Here is a 17,740-nt window from a genome sequence, read left to right as displayed (position 1 = left end):
ATGTAAGCGGATCGAATTTTTACAGGCGGCTTACAGGTTTTTGCTGTGGAGCAGGGCATTTCTTTTTCATTTGTCTGACACCAGATTAAAACACATCTTTGGACTGAGTTACTGTTTAAAATATTATGAAAATATTTGTGGTGATTTTATTTACAAACGACTTTATCAATCACTTTTGGTTTTGTTTTGTGTTGATCGTTTAACGGATTTATAATATTGATAAAAATATATTATTGCTTTATCTTTGAGTTGGAAAGCTGTAAGCGACTTCTTTAAATATATTTGTTTGCTTTATCTGTATGTTTAGACAAGTGCTACTACTTTTAATCTTAAACAAATAATTTACTCAAATTTAAAACATTTAAACAAACAGTTTTATACAAAACCGGACATTTTAAAATTACATAAACGTTTTAAATTAATTGTACAACAGTTAAAAAAATATTTCTCTAATTTATATCAAATAGATTTTTGCAAAAGTCACAAAAAGATCTGTCGATGTTCCATCAACACATTGAATACATGTATATTCCCCTTTAGATTGTAATAGTAGGTATTCTTGGTGTTACGATTTAATTAATTATTAGCAATTTCTTTTTTTTGCATGTTTTGCATTGAGGTATAGATAGATTTATATAGATATTTAGCAGGTAATGTAGGTGTATGTATTTTTATAATTCTCAACTCTGCTTCGCTTTCTTCCCATTGTCTTTTGCGGTGCTACTTAATTTTGGGGAATTCCTATTTTGCATGTGTAATTATGCCAAATGATGGCTTAACGTGTGTAGAGACGATTTATTTAAGGGTCTCCGTTTCGTTGTTTCCGTTGGGCAACGAGAAACTGCAAATTACCCAACCACTTTAAAGCTTCTCACATTTCTCTTTCCCAGTTAGTGTTTAAATAAATATACAAGCTAACTAAAAAGCCTAATGATTAACCACTGCTTAGATTTACCCTCCCGTTTCACTTTAGTACCCTACTTCTTTAGTTCCGGCACTGGGCTGCGAACTCGGCCATCAGTGCTGGCGACTTGAAGAAGGCTTCCTGCTTGCCCTCCGGCATGAAGAGATCACTGCGATCGTAGCACGTGGCGGTGGCCCCGATCCGGGTGAAATACTGCACGCGCTCCTTGGAGTTGCAATCGTCGCCCCAGATCACGGCTATTTGGCCCAGGTCCTTGGCCTTTTGCAGCATATCCGGAGCATTTTCGCCCAGGAAGTCCTCGGCGTGCGGAGCTGTGCCAGCCAGCTCGAAGGCCTGAGCATTGTTCACGGCCGCCATGAAGTTACGGGTGCGCAGATCCTGGAACGGCTGCCACTTCTTGGTCTCTCCCTGCGTGAGGAACATCACGGGGAAGATGTTCTGCTTGAACCTCAGCATCGTGCACATGTCGGCATCGAAGCTGGAGAAGATTATGGGTCTGCCGCAGCCCTTTTGGATCACCTGGTGGAGTACCTTGTCGGCGAAGAAGTTCTTGTCGATGGTTTGCTCAGCCTCCGACCCGCCGGCTTGGCGCCGCTGTGGCCACTTGATCTCCACATCGATGCCCAGAGATTTGGGCAGCTGCTCCAGCACCTCCACCAGCGTTGGGAAGATGCGGTGCTCGCTCCTGGGTTCGGCATTGTGCGAGGGATACTCCCTCACCTGGCCGGCGATCACAGAGAAGATGCGCAGCCTCTTCAGCAGCTCGTAGTTAATGTCCTTGATGAGCACGTACTCCAATTGATCTGGTCGGCTGATCTGCTTGCCGGGCGGGGCAGTTCGGAGACCGAAATCGTGGTATATTACAGGCACTCCGTCAGCAGTCAAGTGGACATCCAACTCGATCATGTCTGCGTGGTGTTCATGAGCACTCAGGAATGAGGCGATGGTGTTCTCCCTCTCCGCTGGAGCATTTGCAATGTAACTCTTGCCGTTTCCGCGATGACCCACATCCAAGTTCGGCCAGCTCTTGGGCCAGTAGTGGGCAAAGGTGTTCTTAAAGTCCAGCGGTGAGTAGCGGTAAGGATGCACCGCCACATAGGGCAGCCTCAGCCTGGCCAGGGTCTCATCCGCATCCTTGGCCGATTTGATCCGCAGGTGCAGCAGTCCCTCGCTGCCAGTCAACTCGGCAGTGCCCAGACCGGCGCTACCAAGGAGTTCGTTGGCCATGCTATAGCACTCCAGACGGAAGTGCTGCTCCATCATCCTCTCCAGCGGCATTGTGATGTGGAAGATGACAATGTCCCCCTTGGTGTAGGGCACCCCGAAGGTGGGCTGCTGCTCCAGCTGGCTCCTGCCGTACTCCTGTTTGGAGTACTCCACATGGAGGCCAGCGGTCTGCTCCACGGGCACAATCTTCAGCTGCACGTGCTGGGGATCAAAGGTCTCGATGTCGTGCACCTGGAACATCTTCTCCCCGTTGAATTTCAGCTGCAGGATCGCCTCGTTGTTCAGCCAGCCGCGATGAACCTGCGGTTTCAGATCGGAGTTGTCCGAGGTGATGCCGAAGACATCCAATTGGCTGCACTGGAGCTCCGAGCAGGGCCCCAGGGACCTCGGCTTGAAGTGGGTCTCCCAACGACGGATCTGCTTGTAGCCAGATAGATCCTCCACGTAGACGAAGTAGCGATACTCCAGCTGGCGGCAGGACTGAAGGGGCACCGTGGCCTGCCAGTTGAGGTCGTCCAGGGACTCCAGAGCCACACTTCTGGACAGCTGCCACTCGCCGAGGGCCTTCACATCGCCGGTGAGGCCCAGCCGCTCCTCGGCGGCCAGAGGAGCCTCCAGTCGCACATTGAACTCCCGCAGAGTGGGCTTACAGGCGGCGGAGGATCCGGTTCCCGACTCCAGCTCGTTTCCGGTTCCATAGGAGATCGAGGCTCCGTCCGCGAAGGCGGCACACTGCAAGGACAGGGCAACAGCCAGGATTAGTACAGTACGAGACATGGCCATCGGCTTGGAATGGAGAACGGACGCCGACTGAAAGTCGATCGAGCGGCGGAGCCCGCTATTAAGTAGTCGCAACTTTCCTGCTGTGCGAGCGAGATTAGTCGATGACCCCTTGCGGATTCCGTTTCTCCCTGATAAAGTTTCTCTAGGCGGGGCGTCGACTGTCTGGTGCCTCTGCTCCCTAACCCCCTTTCCGCCCCGCCCCCGGGATCCCAGATTTCTCAAATTAGAATCGAAAACATGTTCGCGCGATAAGCACGCGTCTTTAGTCGCTCCCGAACCGCTCGTGACTTTCAGAGGCGCAAACAAGATCACGTGTTGTACTGGGGCTCGACTAAAGATCAGGCCGCCGGTTATCAGCAGATCAGCTATTAAAAAACAATATATTCGAACCGCTTAGTTTGCTTGCTCCCTGATCTGACGTCCAGAGATTTGATTTATTTTGTTTTTTTGCTTAGCCTGCCTGTAATCAAAATTCTATTTGCGAAACCAATTTTCAAATAATTAACCCCCAGAAAGTACTATATACAAATAAGTACAAATAGTTTGTGTGAAACGTATCAGCTCAAAAAAATGGTTTTGTGGATTCATTGAATTATAGCTGTGTACGCTTTCTTTTACATTTATAATTTATTTTGTTATTGGATTTAAAATAAGATTTAGTGTTCGCTTTTAACTACAAAGTAAAACAAAGTCCATATTGTCTTATAAGAACATTTTAACGACTTCAATGAGTTATGGATGCTTTTGATTTACGTAGGTAACTATTAAAGTTAACTAGTTGTATGGAAAGACCCTTTTTTAAGAAAAGCAAATAACTTTAACTACCCACTATAAAATTGTATAGGTAAAATTGGCCAATACGGATAGTTTCGTAACTATAAAAAAAGGTTAACAACTCTTCAAATTAGTTATGTGTATTTTGTTGTTGCTTTGACTAAACTACCATAAAATAGTAAGTTCTGTGTCATAACTCAAACTGGCAATTCGTTGGGTTGAGCCCATTTAACTAATATATAGTACTTGTAGTTTTTTTTTTGTGTAGTTTGTATTTGGCACTAAGAATTTTTAAGTGCACCTCCTTGTAAAATAAGAAATCAAAATAACAAATGTGTTTTGCAAAATGTAGCATTCCTTTTCGCTTTCAAAACTTACGTACATGGAAGCACGCGCTTCAAATCGTTCCAAATTGAGCGGTTTACCTTTGAGCGAAACGCGCGTAATCCCCACGGAAGCAAGTGCAATTGAGGCGGTTTTGCCGGCAGTGGCGTTTTTTGTCGCTGCTGCGGTTTCTGGGGCGGCTGCCATGTCGTAGGATCGGTGATGCAACCGGTGCCGATTGCCCTACACCTGCCGACAAGCCCCTGACAACTGGGCGCTAAACACGATCGCAATGGGCAGAGCTTATGCAAGTAGAGCGGACCCATAAATTAACCGAAACTCGATTAAACCAGCACTTGCTGTGCCCGCACAGAATTTGTTTACCGCGCCGCCTAGATTTACTACCAGAGGTGGAGAAGGCACCACCCACCTAACCGACCGACTGTTCAGATCTGTCTATAGGCTGGTACTTCCTCCGCCTTGGAAACATTTCAACAACAACGGGGGCGGCAAAAGTCGCGTGTTCTGGTGAATTTTTAAGAACTCTGCGATCTAGCACCCATTGTAGTGGGCTGTCTAGCATATAGTTTTCCGCATTTTTATTTTTGCCCTAATTGCGTCAGCCGGTGCGTTTTTCGCGCGATTTCCTAGCGATTTTACTTTCTTGGCACAATTATCATAGCCTTGTGACTTTTTGAGGGGGAGAAAAGCCCGCAGTAACGCATTGAAACATCGAAATGTTTTCAATCTGATTTTGATATCGTGGAATTCGTTTTCTACTTTTGATTTCTCAACTCTATGCTAATTTTGCCTCGATTTCTAAACACCTTTTCACGTGTTCTCAACGCAGGCGCTCTTTTTCTCGCGCCCAATACCTCTCCGCATATTATACCATATGTTTTTTGTTTTGGGAAATTTCAGACTCAAAAAGCTTTCGCATGCTTGGGGCGTTTTTACTTGAGCTCACTTCTTCGCGTGCGTTTTATTTATAGTAGAGCCAAAAAGCTCGTCCATGTGTTTCGTGGCTAGTATTTCAGGTGAACTTGTTATCAGTCAGCTCAATATCACAAACTATATATTAGCCTGTTGTTTTATGGCAGGCTCTTGAAAAATTAATAAGCCAACATTTACATCTAATCAGACATGGGCCACTTGAGCTGGGGTCTCTCTCGAAAGCTTAACCTCACTCGAAACTTGGCAACCGAGTGACTGAGTCACGTGAGGCGAAACCTTTTGCAACATGTGGCATTCAGTTGGTAGAGCTCACACGAAATAAAACCTAATATGAGTATATTTTACTTGGAACCGATTGGAGGGGGCGATGACGTCATTAGGTTAAAATACTTGAGAGAGGGGACTTGAGCTTGTTCTCAACTTGACATAAATACATACATCACTCTGAATACCATAGAGTTAATAACAAAAAAATGCCATATGTATACCTCTTTTAGGTATACCAATCCCCAAGGCAGGTCTGCTCGAACCATTTGAATATTACCCAGCTAGGCAATTATTTCCCCACCCTAGTACGTACTTCCATCGTTATATATTCTACCAATTTCCCTCGTGCCCCTCTCACATATAGATTTGTGTATACCCACGAAAATTGCATAAACAAAACGCGCAAGAGACATGCAAATGTCCGATGACAACAGCATCGACCTTCAGACACCCCAAAAAGTCAAAGCTCAAACACCTGCACTATATCTACAGTCGGAAAAATCTCTAAAGCCGTTTACAAACGCTTCCGGTAGTACATATCTACGTTATTTGGGTAATTACATTTTGCATGTGATCCTCCGGGGTCTGGGGTTCCATGGGTGTCAGCAGCATTGGCACCGACATTTTGCTTCTGTTTCGGCTTCTTTGTTTGGGGATAGCACAATAAGTTAGGTAGTTGTAGGTTGCTTTGGTGCGAGGACCAACGAAAATCAAGAAAATTCAACTTGTATCACAGTTAATGGTTTGCACTATGCGGCGTATGCGCAATGTTTCAGTTTCTGTAGCTAGGCAAGCATTTTGTACTTGGGTTTTGGTTGGTTTGGTATTATTTGCTTGTGTTTTGCTTGTATCCTTTGGATGGGAACTAGGACGCTGTGGACGGTCCGTCGTCACAAATTGACGTTGCAGTCGCAACTGTTTCGGGCGCTTTTGTTGTGCGCGCAATTTAAACGATTTCTTTTTATCGAAACCGAGTGGCAGAGCTTTTCGCCACTGCGCGTTTTCTTTGTGTGAGAGACGTAGTCGTATCCGACGACTTGGCGATTTGTTTTGGTTTTCAGTCCGGCGGTACAGTTGCGGCTTGGGCTTTTTCGAAATGTTGTTGGCCTCTACGCCGACGGGCAGCGGCGAAACAAAAACAGAAAACGGAGAAACACACCAGATAATACAGAAAACATGAAGATTAATCGAATTAGCAATGCCCTCGATAGGAAAGAACCAGGACGGGGGAGCAAGGCAGATGGCTGATAAGTCAGGGAATCATGGGCGAGGTATAAATCATAGCTGTTTATAAGCAAGCAAAATTAATTGGCCATAATAGAACCATTAAAGATTCCGATCAAAAAACTTCGATTACTCGGATCTTTGAGATCCTTAGTTAATTTGATAAAAATTATTAAAGGATGTTTTTAATTAAGACAGAAAAATTTTCAAATCTGTATACTAGGGAATAAGCATTAGCTTCTTGTACAAAATAATTTTTGTTAAGATCATGCAGAGCGTAATGCTTCAAAATAACAAGACCTGTCTGAATACCAAAATTCACACCTCCAACCTAAAACACTCCTGAGTTACGTGAGGACAGTCTTCATATGCGTATACCCCCTTTATAAGGGTATCTTGCTAATAGTCCCCATAAAAAGCGCTGTAGTAGTTTGCGCTGTTCAGCGAAACACGCAATCCAAAAGCTCGCCTGAGCGCAGATGACAACAAGAGCAACTCACTGGGACCGGAGCACATTGGAGACCCCAGGCCTTAGACCCCAGACCCCAGACCACAGACCGTACCCACTGTGCCACGAGGCTATTTGCTCCGCCGAGAAAACGTGTTGGTCGTGTGAGCTGTCGGCGGCGATGTTGTTACACACGTGAGTCTCTTTTCTGTCCGTTTTGTGGGGCGTAGTCGTAGCCGGGCCCTCGTCACGACTTCTCGTCCACCGATGCTGAATGGCATCAGCTGAAAGCTCTCTCCGGTAGTACGACCACATATCTCTCTATGGGGAACCGGTTTGCGTCGGTTGGGGATTGTCGTTTTCCTCGTTGTTTGTTTACATCGCACATTTGAACATTTGATAAGACAAGAACGTGTCAAGCTTTTTGGCTTCGAAAACAAAGCTCTCCGGTCAAGGTCTTGAGTTCCCTATTCCGATCGTAATCGCTCAATTTTTGATGTTGCTAGGCGCAGTTTTCGTGCCTTACAAGAAAGTATAAATATAGACGTATGAACAAACAAATTCAGTCGAATTTTTGTTCATTTCCCCTTTTCTCTGCATAAATATCGCCTCATTTCGCGCTGGCTTTGATTTATAATAATCGTTTTGACTATCCCGCTCCCTCAATAATATTTGTGTTTTTATAATCATTTCGCTGAGTAGACAAATCGCCCCATTGGTTCCGAAGTCCAATTCAGTTGCTCTTCTTGTTTACTTCTTTTACTGTTTACGAGAGCTTATTTTTGCTTTCCACTATAGATATGTTTTTGACACGCCCCCTTTCAGGAAGTCAAGTCGCATAAAATTTCAGGGCTGTCCCGAATTGTTTTTCTGTATAATCAACATGATTTCGGTCACGTTTGCTTGTTGTTCTCTTTTACAAAACAACAATATTTTCGCGTTGTATTATATTGCTTTTTGTTTACGGCTACAGCTGTTGTTTACATCACCCAGCCACTTCTCGTTAAGAACATGTAATCGGAAAAGCGAAATAAGCAAATGCAAATGTTTACCTTAGATAAGCTTCGGGTAAGCACATTTCATTGAGCCATAATTGAGCGATATGCTATGCCTATTAAGTTGACCAATTTCAGCACAGCTTTGTTAATGATAAAATCGCATTACGGAGGTGTTTATTACTACGGAATTTTCGTGTTGACAAATAGAATGTTTGGATTGTTTTGATAATATTTGTAGTTTGGGAAAGGGGTATTTAATCTCGTAGTCAACCCAAATTTGTATAACCTGTACAGCCTACATTTCATTGAAACCAATAAATATCCGCTTAAGTTTCAACCATTTAATATACACCAGTTGATAGATCAATACCAACGTGAACCTTTTAAAAACTACTTTTCCTACTTTTTAGCAACAGAACATATGTTTAGACTATGAATTAATCGTTGAAGATCGCTCGTACCTGGTCGGGCATGATCACCGATCGTTGTCAGGGTCGTTGATCACCGATTTGCCCTTGAGGGGGCGTTGGACTTGGAGCACCTCCCAGCGGTTTTGTCACGCGGTTGCTACACCTTTATGATCGCACTGCCTCCACCGACCAGCGATTCTTATCACACACACAGAGGCCTCCAGAGGCCCGAATAAAACTGATGGGGCTGTGGTCTATGTCGAGTTTAACGGGGCTTCCAACTTAGAGTCTTCTGCTAAATAGGAAGTCGCTTTTGTCACTGTAGTCGCTTCCTCCCCGTCGCACAGCGTAAATACAATTAAATCAATTTAAAACAATAAAAGTCGTAGCAGCAGCCGCCACAAAGAGAGACAATGATAGACGCCAGCAACGCGGCAGATAGGCGGTAATGAGGCATCGGGGTGTTCGGTGACTTAGCGAATAGCAAGTGACCTGAAAGATTCACAGATTGTAGAAATGTGCAAGAGATTGCAGCAGAGCAGACTGTACCCGCCAGCAAACACGTCACGTTGCGGATGCGGTGTTTTCCCCGCCTATAGCATCTGCGGTTGCCTCTGACTTTGTCTCGGCAGCCTCTTCCCCAGGCTGTGTCTTCTCATCCGCCTTTGTCTTGGGCTCACGCTCGAACAGAATGACCAGCTCGGTGTGCGTGGTGTGGGGAAACATGTCAACGGCCACGGCGGACTTCGGATAGAACGGCTCCCCCTTGTACTGCTTAGACTCCGGCCTGGCCAGCTCGATGAAGTTCCGCTTGGCGCTGTGCGGATTGCAGGAGACGTAGACCAGACGGTTGACGGCATCCGCTGACCGGATCGCGGCTATCGAGCGGTGGTCTGTGATGGGGAAGGTAGGTACAAATGATAAGGCAATTGAGAATACCTTTTTAATATAACTAACTTTTTAACAAAATGTTAAAGATTATTTTTCCTTAAACAAATTGTGCTAGCGATCTTGAAAAGATGTAATTATAATTGTCATAACATTGTCATTTCATAGTTTGTTGTATTTAGTACATATAACCCTGTTTAATTTAAAATGATTTTTAATATTTTTAATGAATTTTTATGCAAGTATACTGGAAAATTAAAACGAAAGCTATCTGTTGATAAAAAAAACCATACAAAATGTTTTTACTTTCGGCTATATGAAGAACTATCATGAAAATGTATTTTTTTTTAACTTACGCAATCCAGCTCTAGGAGGATCCACCACGGCAATGAGATCCACGGGTTTACCGACCTCCTGTTCGTAGAGAGCTTCCCGCACCATGCTCTTGATAAAGTCATCTGCATTTCCGGTAAAGAACTTGCAGTTTTTAATGCCATTTGCCTCCGCATTGAACTCAGCATCCTTAATGGCATCGGGGACGATTTCCACGCCCATTACTTTTTTACAGTGCTTGGCAAAGGCCAGAGTAATAGTTCCAGTGCCACAGCAAATATCCAACATGGTGGTGTCCTTCGTAGGAGCAGCAAGATCGATGGCCTTTTGGTACAACACATTGGCTCCTTCTGTGTTGATTTGGAAAAAGGCCAGGGGACTAATTCGAAACTGGAGGCCCTGTATGGTATCGGTGATGTGGGTGCTTCCGGAAATGTGCTCTACCGGATTAATCGTCTGACCTGCTTCCCGGTGCTTGACATCTTGGTAGTAGAGAGATGTGCACTTGTAAGGAGCATCCTTTTCGGCCTCTTCGTAGAATGTCTTAAGTTCCTGTTTTAGTTGGATCTGCTCGTCCTCGCTCAAATTCGAGGAGTAGATGCCCGCCACCAGCATTAGTTCGCCTGTGGCACTGGAGCACCGCACCATCAGCTGCCGGAAGTGGCCCACATTTCCGTCTGGATTGAAGGGCAGGAACTTGGACCTTCTCACAAGCTCCTGGAAACTGCGAGCAGCCCATTTGGCCTGCTCCGGTAGATGTGGCAAGTCCTGGACCTCGGCCACCTCCACAGATCCATCGCTATAGCAGCCCAATCTGAAGCCCACGACCACTTCCCCCGCGGAGTTCTTTCCCACAGTGAACTCGTTTTTGTTTCTATAACCATTTACGGTGGGTGAGGGAAGAACCTCTTCGAATTTGAATTTATCCAGATGGGGCTTCGCCCGCGGATTGATGCGCCTGAGTTCTTGGGTGTATTTGGCAAGAAGGGCCGACATTTCCTCGGATTTTTGTTTAAGTTGCTGTTCGTACGGGATGTGCGACAGAGGACAAGTGGCTTCTACGGCGGTGCGTTGCTTTTTCGGCTTTCTTTCCGACTCCTGATCTTCGGCAGCTCGTCTTTTCTGGAGAGGATCGGCGGAGGCCTTGGCAGCCTGGGCTTTCAGCACCTTCCCCTTCCACTTGTAACCATTTAGGGTTTCCAGGGCCCTCTGTTGATCCTCCTGACTGCGAAAGCAAACAAAGGCAAACTCTTTGCGGGTCGGAGCCTTGATTTTGGTCATGTCGAATTTCAGCGTGCTCCTCAAGAGCTTCTTGAACTCCTGCAAGCGATGTATGTTTTATTTTAGTTCAACTAAGAGAAGTATTGAGCTACGTACCCCAATTCCAAAGTATCCTAGGTTCTTCACTTCAATTTTGAATATTTCGGATGTGAATTCATTTCGCTCCAAATAGGCGAATTCCTCGCCGGCTTTTTCCGGTTCCTCTTTGTCATTCTCAACTGCGGGTTCCTCGGTGTCCTTTGCATTTTCCACAATATCCTTAACCTCTACAGGCTTATCCACTACTTCAGCTGGTATTTCCGTGCTTAAACACTCCATTTGGTCTAAATAAATTGTTTTTTTAAAGAAAAGTTAAAATATAAACACAAGACACGTGAAGTGAAATAGAGATGTGAGCAAATATCGATAGATTTAAAATCGATGTACTGCGGAGGGTGTATTCGCTTATATGGCGAATTCGCTTCGGTAGGAGTGTGTACTTGCTAAAAGTGGACGGTGCAATTAAGGGAAAGGATGGTGCACTCGCTTTTAAAAAATCAATTCACAGTAGATTCTAAACTGGGCTTCAAGCCAACTACCCACAAATAACCGAAAGCAAACCACTTATTTAAAGAATCCATAGCAAAAGTTTACATATTTCTAATTTTCAACTTGTTCAAAGCGCTCTAGGGCCGAATTCAAGATGACTTGGCGTTCTAGTAGCAACTGCTGCATTTCCGGCTCATGTTTCATGATGTTTCGAATTTCTCTCAGCATTTCCGCCGCTTTTCTCAGCTTCTCTTCGCACTCCACTGGGTCTTCTGAGCGTAGGGCCTGCGCTACCAAAGCTTCTTCCATATCGATAAGAAGATTTCCTCGGAAAATGCTCCAACCGCCATCGAAAATGTCTGCCAGTTCAAGGAGTTCCTCACATAGTTGCACTTTCCTGTTCAGCGACTCTTCAGAGAGTTCTAAAATAAGGACTTTTATATATTTGTTTAAGAAATCTTTAAAAATACCATTACCCTCCATGGCGAATCCCGCAGCACTGCCATATAATTGGGTAAGAGCGTATTTAGCTTGCAGAATATGGGTATTGGTTTCATGGAGATCAGCCCGGTGGCGACATATGAACTCCTCAAGAGCCACGGGGGTGGTCTTGTCCAACGATTCCAACTCCTGCTGAAGCTCTGCATCCGAAGTGACCACTTCCTTGGCTGATCTTTTCAGATTGCACAGCTGGCACTTCCACACGGCGGAGTTTTGCAGGGGATTCAATGAGATGATCTGCAGAAAGAGAAGGCAGTTATAGATTGTTTTGTTATAAAACATACGAAATTAGGGGTATATTTGTTCACCTTTCCCGCCTTGCACTTCAGACACGTTTGGGCCCCGGCAAAGCTGCCCAGCTCCTCGGGATCCCGACACCGGGCGCAGGAGCAGTCGAAGCACTTGGCCTGCCGCAAATGCACCCTGCGCTGGATGGTGCTCCTCAACGGCTGGGTGTAGGAAATACTCAGGATCTCACCCTTGGCTATCTTCCGCTTGGCCAGGAACACAATGTTCATGTCGTCATCGAAGCGGTGCCTCATATTGGGCACGCAATCGTGCGAGATCATAGCCGCTCCTGGAAACAGGGCTCGGATTTTCCTCCTCTCCCTGGGCTGTCGAACCTCAAAGGTGTTTGTGTCCAGTATGGCGGCGATGCGCAGGATGTCCATTTCGGACCAATCCCGCAAACCCAAAACTGTTTTTATAAATGTAATCAGATTGGCACGCAGAACTTGATACAGAGGAGTCTCCAGGCGCTCCTTGAGGTGATCTTCCAGAGAGTAGAGTTGTCGGAAGGCCTCGGGATCCTTGGTCTTGAGTTGCATGCAACGGAGCAGCATGATCACACAGTAGGCCGACTCCTTTCGCTCCTCCTCTCCCGGCGTATAGCTTATTTTGGACTGGAAATTGCTGCTCGACATGAGCTGGCACTCAGCTTTGTGGTGGGGAGAGTCCTCGCACTCCCTCCCGCACAGTGGCCAACTGCAGGAGCTGCACTTGTAGTAGTTTCCCTGGGGTTTCTCGGGGGCCAGCAGGTTCCTGTGGCAGCCCAGGCAGAGTGGGGCAGAGGCCACTTTCGGTCCCAGCACCAGCGGAGCCTCCTTCAGGATCTGCTCTCCGATTTTAATGTCCCTGGTGGCCTTCAGATGCCTGCCCAAGAGATCGTTGGTGGCTACTTCGAAGCACTTGCACTCCGCGCGGTGACCTTTCTTCCAGTGCTCCTTCTGGTGCTCCCGACTGCAGTACACCACGTTCCTGCAGGCGGCGCACAGCTGAGATGCCTTGGCCTGGCACAGGGCGCAGGATGTCAGCGAACTGGAAGCCATCGAAAGCAATCTCCCCCAGCAGTGAAAAGATATTCAATAGATCTTCAAGTAATCTCTGTGTTTGCGTAACGCCCCGCGGTTGAAATTACACTGAGGAGACGGCCAAACAATTTTCAGTGCACCGACTTCGGAATCTACTCGCGATCTGATTGCGAGAACATTTTCCTTTGTGTCTCCGTCTGCTGCCAAAAAATAAACGCTCGAGCGGACTCAGATCTCTCTTTACGTCCACATCTCTGTCACATGGCGCGCGCCCATTTAAAATTAGACCTCCAAGACAATGTCCAATTTGTTGGTAGCCGGCATAATATAGTATGTTAGTGCCTAATGTTTATCTAGCTCTACATCGAGAGGATGTACATCGGAAAGCTTTTCTATGGCCGATAATAACAGCTAGCAGCTTTTTTCGATGGATTTTAAACTTAGATTGACTAGAAACGTCACGAGTTAATGAAAAAAAAACTATTTTATTTTACATATTTTAGCATGGGTTTTTCACCTTTAAGATCCTAATAGGTTTTGAAATCTAGCAAGCTGTGCGGCCCTTATATCTTGCGATTGTTGGAAAGCGGTATCCGTTGTTCGCTGGTTGTAGGTATGGAAAACCTTAAGGTAAGCCTCATCTATGCCTTCCACCTGTAAGATAATAATTATTGAAGGCTGGGTTGCAATGGCATTCTCATACTTACATAAAAACTGGGGAAACATGTGTCCTCAAATATATGAAGTTCCAAAGGTCTCTGGGTTATGGGATCCCTTACTGACTTTAAAACAAAGTAAATTTCTTTCACCAAGTCTTTAGCCACACCGTTACGAATTTCAATTGTCACGCAATCAAGCTTTTGACAAGATTGGAAAATCGGTAAATACTTTTTGTTGTATGTTGATTCTCTTGAGAAATTATCAGCTATACGCAAGGACTTAAGCTCTTTTAGGTGGCTTAGGACTTCTAATTCATGGAAGCATGTGTTGTAGGAAATATTTAATGATTTTAATGTTTCAATACGGGATATCTCACAGAACTCTACTTTTTCTTTTAAATTTGGTGTTTGCAGCTCTTGTAACATTGATCCACTTTTGTTGGCAAATGCCGTAAACAATTCATTGAGCAATCCATTGGCGCTATGGATAACCAATTCCTTGAGAATTTTTATATCTGCCAATAATTGTATACCCGGACAATCAAGCAGTGAGCATTTTAGGGACTCCAACGATTCCAGCTTAGCCAAATATTTACATGCGCTGGGGCCAATGCTGTAATTTAATTCTAATTTCTGAAGGGTAGGTGGTAAGAACTTTAACGAATTTTTTTTTCTTTGTTGGAAGTAATCAACAACAAGATGCTCTAGGCGAGGTAGCCGTTTTAGCCATTTCAAACATTTTGAATGAAGGAATCCGGCACTCAAACTTCTCAGATCCTTTATTTTCGAAATTTCCATCACTTCCATTTTGCTAAGAGCTTTACCCGTTACATTTAGAGTCTGAAGTCTGGCTGTACTACTTAATGAAAAAGCAGAAAAAAGATTCTGTAGGGACTGCAGTGGAAGTCTAGTGTTTAATGAAAATTCAGAAAACAGCTTCTGGACGAAATAGTTCGGATCGAATACGTGAACTGTTAAGTTTTCAATTCGAGAATTAGCCAGTTCAGTCAAGGATACTGGGTCTTCTGTTTTCAAGAAACTGCACTTCAGGGTTTTCAGTGAACTTATTTTGGAAACTTTTATAACCTCTTCAGGTGAAAGGGGTTTATTTAGTATTTTTAAGAACTGAGTTTTATTTTTCGAAGCCAGTTCTGCAAAAGCGTGACAAAGATTTCCTGCTCCTTCGGAGCTTATTGTCAACTCCTCCAGATTATTCAAGGAGGCCAATATCTCAATGCCAGTGAAATCTATTAGTGAGAGCTTTAGTTTTTTGATGGTTTGAATTTCTGCCAATTTGGATATATATTTAAAATGAACTGCACTCGATTGAATATCCAATTCTTCAATTGCATTTAAGTTACTGCTGGCAAAAGCTTCAAATAGTGCATTTAAGGATCCTGATTGAGTAATTCCTGATACTTGGAGATATTTAATGTGACTTAGTTGAGCAAGGGGAACAAGCACATCAGCCCTACTCTCCATTTCCATATGAATTTTAAGACTTTGTTCATTCTTCCGAAATTGAATGTTAAAATCTTTGCACACGACATCAGCATTCACTTTGCATGTGGCTAACAGGCTGAAAATGCCAGTTGCAGGAGTTCTGCATTGTGATGGAACTGCGATGCTCACAAATTGCAAGTTAGTTAGCTGATTTAAAAGTTCCATCGACTCACAATCGTATAAATTGCAATACAGGTAACAGATTGATTTTACAGTCCCAAGGTCCTTTGCTTCAGATCGATACAATGGTTTGTATTTTACTATGAAATAGGTCCAAGAAAAGGACAACATCGGTCTAATTACATTTCCAACCGATGTTTGGTCAGTATCAGTACAATTTGTTTCCAGCAATCCCCACTTGTTGTATTTTCCAATAGTTAAGAAAAAGCGATTAAGATTGGAAAGTTTCAATAGTGAAACTAATTTGCTCGCGTCCGATTCTTTTGGCATGCATAACTTCAGTTCTCCTCTGTTTTTGTCAAACTTTATATTGACATTTTCCTCTACGTCTATAGTTATAAGACGTTTCTCTAATGAATCCGTTTCTTCAGAAGTTTCGCCTAAAATGTACTCAGATTTAAAGAATACAGCCGTATTTTTTTGGTATATATGCAAATATTCTAAAGATTTATGGGTCGCAAGCAAAATAGATCGACCTACTATTGATCGATCAGCCAATAACACAGTCAAGGGATTCATTGTTTTAGGTCTATGCCATTTTCTAACAGCTTTAAAAATTTCAGATCGCGAACTGCTTAGTTGAACTCCGCCGATAGTCAATGTATCTAATTTGGGCAATTTTACCAGAGGCGCATATTGGAAATCTTCCTCGTTCCACGTAAATACAAGCTCCTTAAGATGGTCGCAATATGGTGCGATATCGGAGAGACTTCCAAGTACTTGTGTCTTTCTGAGGTCTAACGATATCAATATTGGGTTCTCCGACATGCACTTACAAATGTCCACTAATGCTTCGGCTGTTATTGGTTCGTTTAAAATGAACCCTTCTCCTTTGCCCGAGACGCCTCCTTAAAAGAGATTAGAATTCAATTAAAAAACAAGAAAGAACGCTATAGTCGAGTACCTCGACTATCAGATACCCGTTACTCATCTTAAGGGACTAAAGGGAAATGGAGATATGCAAGCAGCAAAGCGATATTGAAATGCGCCACCTATCAGCGGTAGACAGATTTAAGCGTTATGGGCGTTAGAGTGGGCGTGGCAATTTTTTTTCGGGTCAATCGATAGGTTTTGACGAGACCAATAAAGTTCAGTTAAAATTTTGTATCTAGCATGAAAATTGTGGGCGCCACAGGTTTGGGCGGTTTGTGGGCGTTAGAGTGGGCGTGGCATATTTGCGTAACAAACTTGCGCTGCGCACAAAGCTACGGAATCTAAATCTGAGATCCCAATTCTCTATCCTTGATAGTTTCCGAGATATCCACGTTCATATTTACGATTTTTTAAAGTTTGTGGGCGGTTTGTGGCCGTAAAAGTGGGCGTGGCAAACCTTTTTTTTTATCCTTCGATAGGTATTGATGAGTACAATACATTTCAGTTAAAACAAGGAAGAACGCTATAGTCGAGTACCTCGACTATCAGATACCCGTTACTCAGCTAAAGGGACCAAAGGGAAATGGAGATATGCAAGCAGCAAAGCGAGATTTAAATGCGCCACCTACCGGCGGAAGACAGATTTAAGCATTGTGGGCGTTAGGGTAGGCGTGGCAAATTTTTTTTTTTTTTTTGGATCAATCGATAGGTATTGACGAGACCAATACATTTCAGTTAAAATTTTTTATCTAGCATAAAAATTGTGGGCGCCACAGGCTTGGGCGGTTTGTGGGCGGTAGAGTGGGCGTGGCATATTCGCATAACAAACATGCGCTGCGTACAAGGCTACGGAATCTAAATCTAAAATCCCAATACTCTATCTTTGATAGTTTCCGAGATATCCGCGTTCATATTTACGATTTTTTGAAGTTTGTGGGCGGTTTGTGGGCGTTAAAGTGGGCGTGGCAAACTTTTTTTTGGGTCAATCGATAGGTATTGATAAGAACAATTTATTTCAGTTTAAATTTTTACTCTAGCATCAAAACTGTAGAAGCCACAGTTTTGGGCGGTTTGTGGGCGTTAGAGTGGGCGTGGCACTCTAATGAAACAAACTTGCGCTGCGTAAGAAGCTCAGGAATCTGCTCGCCAAATCTCAATAGCCTAGCTCTCATAGTTTCCAAGATCTCAGCGTTCATCCGGACAGACAGACGGACAGACATGGCTAGATTGACTCGGCTAGTGATCCTGATCAAGAATATATATACTTTATGGGGTCGGAAACGCTTCCTTCTGCCTGTTACATACTTTCCGACGAATCTAGTATACCCTTTTACTCTACGAGTAACGGGT

At 44.2% G+C, this 17,740-nt stretch overlaps 4 protein-coding genes across 7 annotated transcripts; all 4 read right to left on the bottom strand.

Moving 5' to 3' along the window:
• Positions 1-417: 417 nt before the first annotated feature.
• LOC119552501 (putative glycerophosphocholine phosphodiesterase GPCPD1 homolog 2) lies at positions 418-8,523 on the bottom strand. Of its 3 annotated transcripts, none has more exons than XM_037862107.1 (2): positions 5,816-6,174; positions 418-2,884 (listed from the first exon to the last, which is right to left on the bottom strand). In XM_037862107.1, exons 1-2 carry the CDS (start codon positions 5,876-5,878, stop codon positions 986-988), a joined length of 1,962 nt encoding a protein of 653 aa, XP_037718035.1. In that variant the 5' UTR covers positions 5,879-6,174; the 3' UTR covers positions 418-985. The 3 variants fall into 3 exon arrangements, with proteins under 3 accessions (XP_037718035.1, XP_037718034.1, XP_037718036.1); XM_037862106.1 differs by lacking the exon at positions 5,816-6,174 and adding an exon at positions 4,135-4,374; XM_037862108.1 differs by lacking the exon at positions 5,816-6,174 and adding an exon at positions 8,386-8,523 and having other exon boundaries at positions 434-2,884.
• A 163-nt stretch (positions 8,524-8,686) lies between these two features.
• Positions 8,687-11,209, bottom strand: LOC119552502 (tRNA (uracil-5-)-methyltransferase homolog A). Its single transcript, XM_037862110.1, has 4 exons — positions 10,933-11,209; positions 9,579-10,875; positions 8,884-9,227; positions 8,687-8,826 (listed from the first exon to the last, which is right to left on the bottom strand). The coding sequence occupies exons 1-3, from the start codon at positions 11,152-11,154 to the stop codon at positions 8,899-8,901; spliced, it is 1,848 nt and encodes a 615-aa protein (XP_037718038.1). The 5' UTR covers positions 11,155-11,209; the 3' UTR covers positions 8,687-8,826; positions 8,884-8,898.
• Positions 11,210-11,442: 233 nt separating this feature from the next.
• LOC119554967 (SET domain-containing protein SmydA-8) lies at positions 11,443-13,326 on the bottom strand. The gene is made up of 3 exons (XM_037866096.1): positions 12,174-13,326; positions 11,841-12,102; positions 11,443-11,786 (listed from the first exon to the last, which is right to left on the bottom strand). The coding sequence occupies exons 1-3, from the start codon at positions 13,191-13,193 to the stop codon at positions 11,476-11,478; spliced, it is 1,593 nt and encodes a 530-aa protein (XP_037722024.1). The 5' UTR covers positions 13,194-13,326; the 3' UTR covers positions 11,443-11,475.
• Positions 13,327-13,407: 81 nt separating this feature from the next.
• On the bottom strand, positions 13,408-16,263 carry LOC119554966. Of its 2 annotated transcripts, XM_037866094.1 has the most exons (3): positions 13,883-16,263; positions 13,693-13,829; positions 13,408-13,624 (listed from the first exon to the last, which is right to left on the bottom strand). In XM_037866094.1, the coding sequence occupies exons 1-2, from the start codon at positions 16,034-16,036 to the stop codon at positions 13,695-13,697; spliced, it is 2,289 nt and encodes a 762-aa protein (XP_037722022.1). In that variant the 5' UTR covers positions 16,037-16,263; the 3' UTR covers positions 13,408-13,624; positions 13,693-13,694. The 2 variants fall into 2 exon arrangements, with proteins under 2 accessions (XP_037722022.1, XP_037722023.1); XM_037866095.1 differs by lacking the exon at positions 13,408-13,624 and having other exon boundaries at positions 13,641-13,829.
• Between the last annotated feature and the right edge of the window lie 1,477 nt (positions 16,264-17,740).

Source organism: Drosophila subpulchrella, chromosome 3L, assembly GCF_014743375.2.
Source record: "Drosophila subpulchrella strain 33 F10 #4 breed RU33 chromosome 3L, RU_Dsub_v1.1 Primary Assembly, whole genome shotgun sequence".
NCBI classification, from domain to species: Eukaryota; Metazoa; Arthropoda; class Insecta; order Diptera; family Drosophilidae; genus Drosophila; species Drosophila subpulchrella.
Note: the sequence above shows the minus strand (reverse complement) of the source record. Positions and strands in the feature narration are given on the sequence as shown.

Bases quoted from the DNA above. Each gene is read 5' to 3' on its own strand.
- LOC119552501 (XM_037862106.1), bottom strand. From the start codon at position 4,359: ATGGGTCCGCTCTACTTGCATAAGCTCTGCCCATTGCGATCGTGTTTA. The intron at 2,885-4,134 runs GTAAACCGCTCA...CTGTCCTTGCAG, and splicing joins TACGCGCGTTTCGCTCAAAG to TGTGCCGCCTTCGCGGACGG.
- LOC119552502 (XM_037862110.1), bottom strand. From the start codon at position 11,154: ATGGAGTGTTTAAGCACGGAAATACCAGCTGAAGTAGTGGATAAGCCT. The intron at 10,876-10,932 runs GTACGTAGCTCA...CATCGCTTGCAG, and splicing joins TAGGATACTTTGGAATTGGG to GAGTTCAAGAAGCTCTTGAG. The intron at 9,228-9,578 runs GTAAGTTAAAAA...TCCCCATCACAG, and splicing joins TCCTCCTAGAGCTGGATTGC to ACCACCGCTCGATAGCCGCG.
- LOC119554967 (XM_037866096.1), bottom strand. From the start codon at position 13,193: ATGGCTTCCAGTTCGCTGACATCCTGCGCCCTGTGCCAGGCCAAGGCA. The intron at 12,103-12,173 runs GTGAACAAATAT...CTCTTTCTGCAG, and splicing joins TGAAGTGCAAGGCGGGAAAG to ATCATCTCATTGAATCCCCT. The intron at 11,787-11,840 runs GTAATGGTATTT...TCCTTATTTTAG, and splicing joins TGCGGGATTCGCCATGGAGG to AACTCTCTGAAGAGTCGCTG.
- LOC119554966 (XM_037866094.1), bottom strand. From the start codon at position 16,036: ATGAATCCCTTGACTGTGTTATTGGCTGATCGATCAATAGTAGGTCGA. The intron at 13,830-13,882 runs GTAAGTATGAGA...ATTATCTTACAG, and splicing joins CATGTTTCCCCAGTTTTTAT to GTGGAAGGCATAGATGAGGC.